The sequence below is a fragment of the Coregonus lavaretus genome (genome assembly GCF_964263955.1).
Source record: "Coregonus lavaretus genome assembly, chromosome: 22".
NCBI lineage: Eukaryota > Metazoa > Chordata > Actinopteri > Salmoniformes > Salmonidae > Coregonus > Coregonus lavaretus.
The window spans coordinates 22,590,571-22,605,164 of record NC_140009.1 but is presented as its reverse complement, the minus strand read 5'-3'; the positions used below and the strand labels follow the sequence as shown (position 1 = coordinate 22,605,164).

At 42.9% G+C, this 14,594-nt stretch overlaps 1 protein-coding gene across 3 annotated transcripts in view; it reads right to left on the bottom strand.

Annotated features, from left to right (window-relative positions):
• Positions 1 to 2,400: 2,400 nt before the first annotated feature.
• The window catches only part of LOC311150298 (E3 ubiquitin-protein ligase MIB2-like), an 85,001-nt gene continuing 72,807 nt past the window's right edge, over positions 2,401 to 14,594 (bottom strand). For all 3 annotated transcript variants that reach the window (XM_084187691.1, XM_084187689.1, XM_084187690.1), the window contains 6 exons: positions 10,221 to 10,347; positions 8,665 to 8,940; positions 7,289 to 7,467; positions 6,888 to 7,081; positions 5,493 to 5,558; positions 2,401 to 5,298 (listed from right to left, as the gene is read on the bottom strand). In XM_084187691.1, the coding sequence (XP_084043817.1) occupies positions 5,057 to 5,298; positions 5,493 to 5,558; positions 6,888 to 7,081; positions 7,289 to 7,467; positions 8,665 to 8,940; positions 10,221 to 10,347 (1,084 nt within the window). In that variant the 3' untranslated portion in view covers positions 2,401 to 5,056. The remainder of the gene's footprint in view (positions 5,299 to 5,492; positions 5,559 to 6,887; positions 7,082 to 7,288; positions 7,468 to 8,664; positions 8,941 to 10,220; positions 10,348 to 14,594) is intronic.

The following is a 14,594-nucleotide window of genomic DNA, read 5'->3' as shown; positions in this document are numbered from 1 at the left end:
GATGGTCAGCCCTTGCATCCATAGCTCTGTCTATTTATTTGAGAGTGGTTACATTTCTCCAGCCCCATCCCTCAGCTTTTTACCAAAACGGGCGGGGATGAGCGTTGTTATTGTTTCAACTGCAGATTGCCTCTTTAAAAGGCTATTTATCGCCCCACCCTACCATTTAGTATAGAACTTGTCAGTCTCGACGGTCCGTGTGTCCATTTTTCCTACTGTATCCCCCCTTCATCTTTCGCCCCCTCTACTTATTGCCTGTCTGAATAAAAGGTACAAAGGGAAAAAAAGTGATTTGGTCAACCAAGCCACAGACAACCTTTTGCAGTTCTGACACTTCAGCCTCACCCCACCAGGTGCATAACAGCCATCCACCATTTCAATACTTTACAACTAAAGTTGTATTTAATAATAACTTTACAAATACATAAATATGCCACTCAGCAGATGCTTGTATCCAAAGCAAAGTATAATGAGTGCATACCAGTATGTGATCCCTGCAGGAATTGAACCCTCCACCTTGTCATTGCTAGCGCCACACTCTTATAAACAGCCACACTGGACCAAATGCTCTTTTGTCCATCTTTCCTTCCTTCCTTGAGGCAATTATTGATATGGTTAGGTTACGCTGGGGCCTGTTCAGGAATATCTATTCCATCGCAATAAAATAATTATACTCTCCTTTAAAGAAATTAAGTGCCTCACACAGATATTGTTCTCTAAAATCCATAAGAGAATCATCATGTCTGCTCTGTTTCTATCTGCACCGCTCAGAACGCTTCCACCACCTGAGTTAAGCCCCTGCTCTCATGTGGCTCTGTCATCATCCATTCATGAGCAGTTTGTCATATGCAAGTCAATTTGTGTGTTTGCACCATATGTGTTCCTGATGAAGAGGGCATGAGGTTGTTATTTTATGTTAGGCTAAGGACAGAGATGGTTTATGATACAGGCCTTGCTAAGAACAGGCTGGCTAGCATCATCAGTGTGCTCTGCAGCATAGCGAGATAATTGACCCATTAAAAGCACAGACACTGAGATGGGAATAGTGAGGCGCTCGCACAATGTTTTGTCTGGATTTCTATCATTGCTTATTAAACCATTATCCAACTCTACTGCCCTTGTTTATTTTGATATTTTTTCTACTTACTGATGAATGAGGAACAAGCCATACACAAGTCCTGTAATTTCATTATACCTTTCCTCTGAAATCATTAATAGGCAGAGATGTAAAGTAACAAATTACAACTAATAATAATAATAATAATATGCCATTTAGCAGACGCTTTTATCCAAAGCGACTTACAGTCATGCGTGCATACATTTTTTTTTTTTTTTGTGTATGGGTGGTCCCGGGGATCGAACCCACTACCTTGGCGTTATAAGCGCCGTGCTCTACCAGCTGAGCTACAGAGGACCACTACTCTCGTTACTGTTATTGAGTAGCTTTTCTGAGTACTTGTATTTTTTTCTGAGTCTCATTTTATTTCTTGAGGAAAGTTTAATTTAAGTAACAGTAATTCTACTTGAGTAGGATATTTCAGTACTATTTCCACCCCTGTTGACAGGTGACACCATTGACTCAAGACATCAATATTTGACTTAACATTAAAACAAATATATATTTTTGAAACACTCAAATAATTTGCATACATACAGGTAGGGACCAGGAAATCTTGGCCCAATGTGGACACATTACCATGTGTAGACATGGAAAAGCTTGAACAGATAGGCTGCGTTTACACTAACGTGGTCTCAGGGCAATTCGTATTATTCTGTACGTAAATCTGTGACACAATTTAGTATGATATATTATGTTAGGTTACATTATGAATGGAATAGCGGACGTACAATATCATACGAATTATAGGATGTATAGTATCATACAACTTACCTGGACGTGCAATAGCATACGAATTGGATGAGGTATTTTACCATATGTCTTGGAGGACGAGACCAGGTTGCTTGTTGTGCTGTAACAAAGGAGAATTATGGGGAGAATTTACATTGGTGGTTAGGGGAACTAACAACAAAGGTTAGGATTATTTGAAAAGGTTTGAACTAAAACGACAAAGGTTAGGTGTATTTACGTAGCCGGTTAGGTGAATTGGGTTAAGCTTAGAATAAGGGCAAGGGTTAGCTAAAATGCTAATGTTTTCCCCAACGCGACTCGAACATGCAACCTTTGGATTGCTAGACGATCGCAGATTAATACCTTTACCCAACTCAAATTACCCCAAATTACACTTATTGTGAGTAAACTAAATTTATAAATTTGAGTTAGAAAACATTAATATACTGATTGATTCATTTGAGTTGGATAAACATATTTTAAGTTAGACGGGTGACATGTCAATTACATGTTGGGAGGAGACAGTGACTGATTAAGCACAGAACACCAAATCCTTATAAAACAGTTCCATATTTATTGCAAAATATTTTTGTACAGAATACAACTGAAAAAAACATGAACATAAGAGGAATGGGCAGTAAGGCCAACATCAGAACTCCAAGTGCTGTACTGTACACACCCCAACAGTAACATTTGTTGCTTAAATGTTATGTACTTCTCATAGCAAACCTCTAGTGGTATATTTCCAAACCTCCTGGCTCTTCTAAACTATTATTGCCTTTACCTGTGCACAGACTACTCACATGACCCCAGATGACAATCTTTGATGATCTAATTGATTCAATCAGAAATGCTCTATATTCATTACGCCTCAAATTATAAAAGAAAAATGCTTTTTGGCTCCAATGTTTTGTTTTATTGATTATACTTTGGAACAGAATTCTTTAATATCAGTTGTTAATCAGAAGCTGGAAAGAGGGACTGGGCACCGTCTCAAATTACACCCTATTCCCTATGTAGTGCACATCCTATTGAAGATTTGGCACTGGTGTAACGTTAGTAGTACTTTTGAGTAAACCTTACTTTCCCTCTCTTCCACGCATCTGTACAACCTTCCCCCAAAAAGGCAAAGTAAGACAGGTTACATTTTTCTGACATTCAAATGTAAATCTTAATTGGCTCTCCCAAAGTTGGGATCTAACGTTACAAAACCCCTGTCACTGGAAGTTTACAATAGAAAAATGAAATAGAAGATTAAAATAGATCAATTTTTTAAAAATGCATAAGCCCTTCGGAAAACAAACCAAACATTACAAAGGATGATTATCAATAAAGTACAATCCAAAATGCCTTGCCAAACCGACTGGGGAGGGTTTCTTCTAGGTAGGCTGACTGATGTGAGACAAGTGCACTACAGATGCACACTTAACAATAATTTTTGCCCTTTCTAAATCAATGTTTACAATACATCTGTTTGAGAAAAAAAAGATACATGACAAGAAAACAGAGTCCAAAGGCTGCCAAAATTCCACATTGTGACAAAATAAGAAAGAAAAAGCAAATACATGCTCATTATTTTTCAGGCTCAGCTTTGGTGGAAGTTCACACACCTCGCTTGATCATTAATCCTTCCTGTTCTGTATTGGAGGATTGATTCATCATAGTGTACAGTATCAGTGGTCTTCCTCTAACTAGAGGACACCAAGGCCTCCAGAAGTCAAAAGTAATTCTGTCTGCAAGAGTCCAAAGTTGACCTAAACTCAATGACAAACCTATCTGCACCACCCAATGGGCTGAGCCCTGTCTGAGGCTGTGTGATGATGCTTGCAAGCGGGTCTGCGTGCGGCTAACGTTATCGCTGTGTAGTACAACCCTACACACAGAGGAGTAGGACAGACGCTCAGGTTCCGATGAACAACAGACACAGGCTTCGATCATGATTTTGATACATATCTAAAAAGAACAAAGCCGATGGGTATCTGGGTGATGGTATAAGGAAAATGACTTGCACTGCGTCGTCTGACAAAGTCTTTCCTTTCTTTAAAGCGGCACACAAACCACTCTCTACAATGGTGTAATTTAAACATTCATTTCATACCTAAAGCAGGAAAGGTATGTTGGGCCGAAGTGAACTTATCCACAGGTCTATTCTGCTATAAAAGTCCTAGCTGTTGTGTTACCAGACATCAACTACAAGTCCCTTAATGAACACACACCAAATTGTCAGATGGCTCCAATGTAAAAAGGGTTGACAAAAAAAAACATTCTGTGACCTTTTTGATGCTAGAAGTGTTTCAATGAATCAGGACCCTGAGTAGAGAAGGACATAGGCTTGGGTGCAATTTCAGCAGAAATATTTTTTTTACTGAGCAAACACCAAAAATAATATGACTTTAGCTAAATAGAAACACCTTTAGACATAACTCAGTACTAATTACTGGTACTCTTAAAACCACACATCTAACCAAACCCACAACACAGTCTTCAGCTTTGAATATGCATATACTCATGCATATATAAAGTGTGTATTTTCCCCTTGCGTACGTATGGCAAGAAGGAGGGGCTATACAGAGGAGCCTTTAGTTATACCATCACCCTCTGGAGACTAACACTGATTACAAAGAGCTTCATACGAAGGAGAGCAAACATAATACACTGGATTCAAGACAGGGAGACATCGGCCAGTTCTCTGCAGCCTTGTAAACAGGGGAGGCAAGACAGGCAAACGGGGGAACAGGGTGGGATGCAATCTAACGGGGAGTAACAGACATCCTCTTAGAGCAGCACAGGTGAGGTCCTATTCAGAGGGACTTCCTCCCTGGTTCGTAGGGATGTCCTCCTTGTGGACCAATGAGAATGGAGCTTGTGGCGCTACTGCCTCCTCCTGATGCAACCCGCTGCGGCTGCTGCACACTGGGGGCCACGGACAAAGCCGTGAAGAAACAGGCAACAACAAAACAAAAAATCAAGTTAGTACGACCATATCCAGCTCGTTGACACTGCTGGGAACCCTGGCGCAACGTCATGCAACGGAACACAACAAAGCGCAGCAGCTGAGCCAGGATGGACGATCGAGTGGCTAATCCTGAACGACTGAGGAGCAGACTGACTGACTAACAAACACCAGCAGAAGGCGGGCAATGAGCTGACCACCCCTGGGCCACTCCTCGGGGGGGAGGGGAAGAGAGGAAGAAAGGAGGGCCTGGGTCAGACGAAGAGCTGGATGCGCTCGCGGATGGTCTGCCTGCAGATGGGGCAGGTCTTGAGGGCGGCGCTGCAGTCGATGCAGGAGGCGTGGCCGCACTGGAAGACCAGCTTGATGTGGTTGTCGATGCAAATGGGGCAGGTGATGCGCTCCTCCATCTGGCGGTAGCGTGACTGCAGCTGCTCCAGCAGGTTGTGCTGCTCCGAGTTCTCCGAGCCCGGGCTGCAGTCCACCTCTGTCTGGTCTGGAGGAAGAGGAGGGGGATGCACATCATTCACTTCAACATCACACTCCATTGAAAGGTATTGTGATCTGTACTAGTATTAGTATGATCCGGACATCTTCTATTTATCAATTACTACCAATGCCCCTCACCGACACACATCAATAAAAATCAGAAAACAAGACAGGCCTTCTACTTATCTGTGGTACCATTACCTTGTCTTATTTTCTTGGTGATCGTAACCTGGCATTTGATGCATTTCTTCATTCGATGAGCACACTCTGTGGAGAGATTAGGGAGAGGCACGAGGAGTTACTTCAGATCCCAAAGACCTCAAACCTAAAATAAGGTACCCGAGTACCATTGTGGAAACACCAAAGGCCAGTTTCCCCGGACAAAGACTAAACCTAGTCCTAGACTAAAAGCCAAATATTTTCAAATAGCCTATTCCACTCTGGTAGAGCTGTGGCACGAAAGAGATGTGTTGTAAATCATCATGGGCTGCAGAGCAACTCTGCTGTCCTTGGAACTGGATAATTAGAAAGGTTTTTTTTTCTTCTCCCTCCTCTCTTATTGGCCTAGGCTACTATATGTGTTGTAGGTAGGTTGCACATTGCTAGAATAATATGGAAATAGGCCAACCATGCATTTCTTTTGACTCCTCATTAGATTTTTCCATCTTGGTATTGTTTGCTCAATTCCACTTCTTGTGGCTTAAAATATTTGAATGAAGAATAGCATAGCATGACTTTCATAATTATTCCCATTTAAAAGCTGCACATTAAACACTTTATTAGAATAGTTTGGAAAATATTATTCATAACTTTAATTTGTCTTAATGCTTTTATGATATTTCAGTTAGTAGGATTAGGCTTTTGGTCGTTTGGTTCACAATTGCAAGGAATTATTTTTTCTAGCCTTGCATGCATGCATCATTTCTGTTTTATAATGCTTTGCTCAACTGTTTGTTCAAATTTCAAATTTGATCTTTATATCTTGCTATTGTTTCTTCTATCTCTCTCATTATTACCTTAGGCCTGAGTTATTCAAAAACAACATAAAACTTGCTGAGATAGCCTAGAACTCATTTAGATTCATTCATTCTTTGATCATGAAATGGCACGGCAGGAGAAATCTAACATGCATTAAACTGAAAGAGTGGCTTAATAGGCCAAGTCATATTCATATCAAATGGAGAGAAAATATAGAATTTGGGCTTCTACAACAATAAGACAGCGGAGTGTCCGCTATAAAAATTGACTTTGGATATTGGCCCAGATCATCCAACATTTGAGAGAAAAAAATAACATTTTCTGACCGCATATTTTGCACTGCTTTGGTGAGACTCTTAGCTCAGTCTACATTGTTCTCTTGCTTTGTGTAAGTATAACATATTTATTGAAATAGGCTATAGCAAATGGGAATATAGACAATTTACTCAGAATGTCAACCATGTACGTACGCCCTGCTGTGCACTGCAGCATCGCCACTGCCTTATCCAATTCTGATCGGACTAATTATTTGATATTGCGTTTTTTTACTGAAATCTCTATATTATTTTATTGCCGCGGACAAGGCTTAATGTCGAGCCCTGCACGCTATCCATCTACCTTCGCAGGCAACGCTGTGCTGGCAGGGGCAGAAGAGGACGAGCAGGGCCAGCTCGGAGCAGATGAGGCACTCGCTGGGCCCTGGCAGGGCGGGCATGGCCAGGTTGGTCATGGTGTTGGGTGTTGTGTGGACCCGCCGCAGGCTGGTGCTGCTCAGTGACGTGCCGCACGTGATGGCCTGCAGCCGCTGCAACCTGAAAGGAACAGATGGATGGAAGACTGATTTGGTACACATACTGTATGATATCTATCTTCTTTGTTTTGGTCTTTTCTTTTTCACTTATTTTAAAGCCCATTTATGTCTGATTGGGGCTCCAGGCTGAGCCCTCAGAGCTAGGAGTGTGTGAGGTGTTGTTATAATAGTAGGACTATGTCAGTCAGTCAGTGGTTGTTGTATGTACCGGTACTTCTCGGAGAAGCTCTTGATGAGCTGCAGCACGGCTGTATCAGCCACCAGGTCCAGCGGGCTCTTGCCCTTGTGGTTGGCGTAGTTGATGTCGGCGCCCTCCTGTGCCAGGAAACAGGCGATGGCCGCACCCACGCTCAGCTCCGTGTTACCCATCAGCCCCGAGCTGCTCAGCTACACAGGAGACAGGAAGAGGGAGGGAAAAGGAAGAGAGAGAATTGAGTTCTGATGAGCCTTTAATCTTGTAAATTAAAGGAATCACATAAGAGAGCTTGAAAGCTGCACACATAAGATATAGCAGAGAGAGAAAGACAGACAGACAGTACAGTGCACAACAACCACAACAAGATTACTGGGGACATAAGATTACACTAAAACTAGTAATTGATCATTAGTATCAATTAATCAATAATCTTCTAGTAATTATAGTAATCAGTGGCACGTCAGATGCAAGCTGCCCACCTGTTTACTAAATGCAAAGGGCATGTCTGGTCCTCATACACAGACTAGAGTACAGCAAGGGTGTGATGTCACTAAACCCAATGCACCCCAGCTGGACAAATCCAGAACCCCTGCCCCCTCTCCTTTGCTGAATACAGAGTACTAAGACTGACCACCTTGAAATGGCCAGTGTATGTGTGTGTTTGTTTACCCCATCCATCCACCAAGTCCCAAAAAGGCTTGGCGGGTGGCCAGTATTTGAGCACTGCAGTGTTTGGGGTCGTGCCGATACGAGAGGATGCCCTTCGGCGGTGCCAGTGGCAGCTAGAACACAACGGTGATGATTTGCATTTACATAAAGCTCTTCTCAAAATGAAAGCGCTTTATATTGTAATTGTGCAGTTATTGGGGGGTAACTCATTCCTTCCACCACCAATCTGTTGCACCAACCTGGGTCATGTAAAGTAGTCATACAAGGCTCTGTCGATACCTTGTCCATATTGTATAAGATAATGATTTCCCAATAACCTACCTAGCTAATAGAAGGAACAATAAAAAAATGGAGGTGAGGAGTGATTGTGCCTAAATGAAGCTGGGGTAGATGATTTCTCTCACACCACCCTTCTCCTGGCCTGGTCCCCATCTTGATGTGCTTTAGCCAACTCCATTGGCTACCATTGTGAACAATAGTCAGAGGAGTTTGGCTAAAGCACATCTGGGACCAGGCTACCTGGTTAAGGATGTGATTAGGACAACATAGAAAAACTAGCCTGTGGAACCAGTCTGATCGCTGTGTTCACCATTCTAGGAAAAGCAGGATTTTGGCTAGGGGATAGGTCAGTTTCAAATGTATATGAATGGAGGACAATGCTAGAAAATCAGGAATTCCTGATTAATCAAGAAGGATCACACCCCTCCTCACAGTCCTACCCGGCAGTAGAGCGAGGACGATGATGAGCCTGGGCCTCCCTCTCCTCTTTCCTGCGTGGTGGTCGTGGTGCTGGAGGTGGCGGGGGTGAGCGTAGCGTTGGCCAGCTGCGGGCGGCTGAGGGCCACGTGCATGGCCGTGTCCCCATCCTCGTCCTCCATGTTGACGTCGGCACCCTCTGCCACTAGCAGCTGCACCAGGTCCCCATGGCCCTGCGTCACCGCCAACTGCAACGGCGTCTGGTTGCGGTTGTTGCGGATGTTAATGTCGCAGCGGCCCTGAGAGAGGGTGGGTGAGGGGTGTTGATGTCATGAATTTTTTTGGGGAAGGCTCTGAAGGTACCAATGTTAGATTCTATGCGTTTGCTTTTTATGTCGCTGTCCTGTGACTGCCTGGTATCTGTAAGTATTTTACAGTGCTGTTCCTATTATGCAGTACTGTACGGGGGTCAATAGGCTGGAAGAATGCAATGTAAAGGACAAATGGTTCGCTACTCTGGGGAAGAAAAAGGTCAATATACTGGTGTTTCTTGTCAGAAACTTTACGTAGACCTAAGACATGGTAAAGAAACAACTAGACCTAATGGTTCCTCATTGCACTTTATTTAATTTTAAATGTAGCCTATATTGAAATCCAGATGCATCTTAGCCGAAAGACATAGCCTATAGGATAGGCTAAAATGTATTATTTTGTTTAGGCTACTTTATTTATTTTGTTACTTGTAGGCAAAAGGCATATCCTAATAGGCCTATTCGTTTTTAGCATAAGCCAATGTTCATTCGTTTTTAAGTGTTATAAAGAAAGTTATAAATAATAATTTTGTTTTATCTGATTGTATATCTAGGATTTTTACAGTTCGATAGGCAAAAGGCATAGCCTAAGGATAATGGGCCTATTTGTTTTCAGCCCAATGTTCATTTAAGTGTTATAAAGAATGTTATAAGCTAAATAATAATTTGTTTTATCTGATTGTTGTTGACTTTCATATAAATGCAACATTTTTAAGACTCATCATTCATTCAAACACTGACTCATCATTCATTAATTTTTTGTTCCTGATTATTGAAAGTGCTGCTGCGGGAGCTTATGTCCGATTGCCTGTTGAGCAATTCAAGGATATTAATAAACACTTTGACAATATTATACATATTAGTTTAAGTTTAACTTGTCGAAGTAACGTTTACTGCAACTTTAATTGACAGTAGGCCTAGCCTATGTGTAGGCCTATATTATTGGCTGTTTGGTTTGCAAGACAGCACAATTGTTCTAGTACCTGTAATGTTTAGTGTGGCATTTCTGTCCCAGTTTCAAAGGATGCTGTCATGGCAGCATGAAGGAAAGTTTATTGGAAAGTTCATTTTAAGCCAAAAAGCCCTTGAAAGTGTTGCATGGAAACAACAACCCTTCTAGCTGCTCCACAACCAAACATGTCATATATGTTAACAGCCACCAGGGGGAGGTCTCCTTCATAACTCTAGGGAGCAGAGCGAGAAGGAGAGATAGAAAGATACAGAGATATACAGGCTGGGGGAAACCCCTTTTCAGCCCCATTCCTTACCTCTTTCACAAGGATCTCGGCCACGTCTCGGTGGTTGTTGAGGGCGGCCAGGTGCAGAGCTGAGAAGCCGTCCTCCTTCTTGACGTCCACCAACTGACGCGCCCGAGCCAAGATCTTCTCCGTGGCCCTGTAGAAACAAATGGCCTCGGGTTCAGATGGAGTATATAGTGCACTATTCATATAATGTACATGTTTCGTGCCTTGGGGACAGAAGAGTGCTTTATGGATTATAATCACACACACACACGGAAACCCTGGAATCAGAGAGATGTGTGTTGTGACGTAGGTCAATGTGTCACATCGGTAGCTTAAGGCCGCCATAAGAAGGAAAGGAAACGACACACAGCCAAGCGAGCCCCAACATGGGTCAGGGATTTCCATTAGGCAGTGCTAAGCGTTTTACTGAGGAGCAGCGGCTCTAAACACCATTGACCTCCAGCCCTCGGCTGAACTTGCATTAAAGGATTACCGTTGCTCATTCCTAACACCCTCCTCCTCCTCTGCCATACAGCATCTCACTCTACCATCAGTCACTTCCTCCACCATTCCCACACTCAAATAAAGCTTCCTCAAGCACTCAACATAATTCACTCTAATCCACGCCACATATTCGCCCACAAAATATATTCTATAACTACTTCCACAGACTTTCGCCAATCTCCATAGCGCAAAATGAGAGGTGGTGGTGGTGGAGAGACTGAGCTGGGGCTTTGAGGACGAATAGGACGGGCGTATTGAGTAATCCTGCTTTGTTATTCAAGCACTGGGTTTTGATATTGCAGTCTGTCGAGAAGCTGGCTGGCTGTAAAGCAGGGCTGTCTGTGTCCATCCTCTGCGCCGGCTGCTTTATAGCATGTTGAACTCAACAGACCTTAGTCAGTGCCCCAGTCCCCTAGCCCTGGCCTGTACAGTATTATACACTTCTCGGGCCACTGCAGACAGGCAGGCATGCCCTTTCCCATTAGTCAGAGTTGTTTTCCCCTTGCATCTCATTTTTAATAATCTAATGTCAACTAGAAGTAGGTTCTCTTATTTGCATCTCCAAGTTACTGTTAAATAATTTGAAAGCTCATGAGGCATCTATAAATTATATTCTTCAAGAATAAACGGCTATCTTTAATTGAAATGACCACTACTGAACAGCAGATTAAACATTTGAGTGTCGACTCTTGACTGGGTAGCTGTTTAGTACAAGTAGTTACAGTAGTGTACAGTAAAAGCACGGTCAAGTCAAATTATTTCTGCTGCGGAGTAAAATAAGGGGATTTAATGCAGCATTATTTATGATAAAAAAATTAATAAAAAGTGTGCAGCCCTCATTAACACCTTGCTCACCTGTTTCAGACGCATTACTGTACACGACCAGCAGTGCTGCCAGGGAGGAAACAAAAGGGCTGGGAATTGCCTGGGACATCATGAAAATATATTATCATGATGCTTAGGTGCCGATACGATATGTATTGCGATTCTCAAGATACTTAGGTGCCGATACGATATGTATTGCAATTCTCATGGTTCTATATGTATTGCGATTCGATACTGAGATTTTATTGCGATTTGATGTTCCAAACATATTGCTCATTATGTCTGCTGCAGAGAGACAAGAGAGCATGAGAAAAGTTTGATCAGTCATGAAAATAAAAGCGCTGAAAACATGATGGCTCACTATTTAAGAAGAAGATAGAGAACAAGTTATACGATGAAAAATACTGGAGTTTTGGCGCAGGTACAGACATATATATATATATATTTTTTTACAAATCGATACTTGGAGTATCTATATAATATTGTCCAAAATAATGTTGCGATATGAAACTGTAGATTTTTTCACCCATCACTAGGACACAACCAGCAGATGGGCATGGTCAGCCAGCCTTGCTAGAAGCAGCTCACCACATACTGTACTACTGGTGGGGGGGACATCCAGGTCATTTGTACCTGCAGTGCGGATCACTTAGGGAGGAGGGGGAGGCAGGATGGAGGGTGGATAGGGAGGTTGTCACGGCTGCCTCCATCGCTCCTCCATCAAAACCGCATCTCTCAGATCCCCCCTACCCCTCCCCACTTCACAAGCTCATAGTCCCGCCCCTCCCCCTGCAGCCATTGGAAAGTGTTTCTGATTGGATTTTAGCCCAGTCACTCCGTCGCCTCTTACCTCGCCTCCCCTCGGTTTAGATCTCTGCATCATTTCCATACTAACCCCTGCACATTCATGAATATTCCCATATCCCCTGATCTACGAGGCATTACTGTCTTAACATGAGCTCATACAGCATGACTTGAGGGCATTCCAACGCTATGGTAATGCTTTCGCTAGAGAGCAAATGTATTTTGGGGTTCTCATCGTTTGGTCTTAATCGTGGACTCACTGGGGAAAATAACCATAGCTTATAAGTGACATCGATTTGAGGAGGTGGAAAGAAAGGAATTTTTAAGTGTGTTTATTTGCTGAGTAGTTATGTGAAGTAGTTAGAGGGAGTCGTCTCAGACGTTTAATGTTGCTGTGGTTGGACTGTGTGTGAGGGTTAAGGCCTAGCTGGGGTGCGTACGGACAGACGGACTGGCCTTTGGCTGGGGACTCGGGAAGGAGCACTGAGAGCCCAGGTCACCAGATAGAGAGATGAAGAGAGAGATTGAGGAAGATTGGCGAGAGGGAGGGAGGGTGAGAGGAGACAGGAGCGAGCGAGAGATGGGGAAAGAGAGAGAAAGGGCCTCCATGAGGCTCTCTGTCTCATTGTCTGCCTGTGTCTGGGGAGCTCCAGTACTGCTCTGGCTGCCTGCCTTCCCAGGATCCTTTTAGAACTAGGCTCTTTTTCCATTTCCTCAGATAAACTAAATAAATACCTTCACTCAAATAAACAAACACACATTTCTATTGGCAAAAACACCGGAGAGGAGCGAGAGAAGAATTGGAGAATTCCGACTGAACTCAAAACCGCTTTAGGGATGCTACTTTGGGGAAAAATAAACCCAAACAACTCAGTGATTCTGCCGGAATCACTGAATCACTGGACCTTAACACTGGATCATCGCAACTAGCTAGCTGCAACCGAATGGATGTTGTTGGCTAATCACCAGTTAGCCTTGAGCTAGCCTCGAGCCAGGCCCATCTCCCGGCTATCTACCTCTCTGTCAACTGGACGGGACCTCCTAGTGTCGACGACATAATCGTCTGATGTGGTTTCAACAGGCTTCCCGTTGCGACGACCACAAAGATCCATCTGCTAACTTTTAGCAATAAATACACTTTAAAAATGTAATTCCGTTATTCTCCAAGTGTTGCTAAATCTCCTCTATACCTTAGCATGCATGCATACATACATACAGTACCTTAGACCACCCTGTAATACAGTGGTATTCAAAGTCGGAGTGACGGGGTAACTTTTTTGGGAACAAAACATTTAAAAGAGCACAGAATTATTATTATAGAGAATTAGAAAAATACAAATTTCTTGAGTAAATGTATTTATGTATTTTCGATAAGAGATTAAAATGTAATGAATTTAAGGTTATTTGTTGATGTAAAAATGAAAATGGACCAATTTTAAGGTTGTGTCATCAGATTTGGGCTGGGGTCTTGAGGAATTGTTGCGAGAAAAAAAAATGGGGTCCCCAGAAATTCTGGAGGAAAAGAATGGGGTCCCTGCTGAAAAAGTTTGAATACCACTGCTTAATACATTAATGTGTACATTTACTGATAGTACGAGTGAAAATAGCTCCTCCAGAATACTGTAATTCTCTATGTTCTTTTCATTTGCAGCAGCAGCTGCAAATGGATGCTTGGGAGAGCACGCTGAACTCCAGCACTGCACATATGACATGTGCCCGAACAGATTGGCCATTTCTTTTATGATTCTGTGCTGCAGACTGACTGTATTCCCCTTTTTCCCCCTGTTTGTGCCCAGTCAACATTCTCCCCATTCAAGAAGATGCTTGTCACTGGGGGGGTTGAGGGGTGGAATAGAGATACAAGCAGTACAGGGTAGATGTGTGTGTGGGCTCGGGGGTGTAGCTGTTATTTAGTCCCCCCAGAGCTGTGCCAATGTGATGAGAGAAGCTGGGTCATGACAACTACCAGTGGCATTGAGGGAGGAGGGTCCTATCAAGTTGGGGGCCTGGCTTGTGGCACAAATCTCATTCAAGTCATGGTACCGATATTATCATTTTTCGTGCATCATGTTCAAATCATCTATACGTGACTTTGTTGAGCTTCACAATCAATTTTAGATACTTTTGAATGATTTGGATATGATTGCTGTCAAACCTTGTCCAAAGACTGCTTACAGGGTAAGGAAACCAATATGTAATTTGGGTGAACTATCCCTTTAACAGTAACACAAGTGTTTTGCTATAAGGTGGATGGTTAAGCAAAGC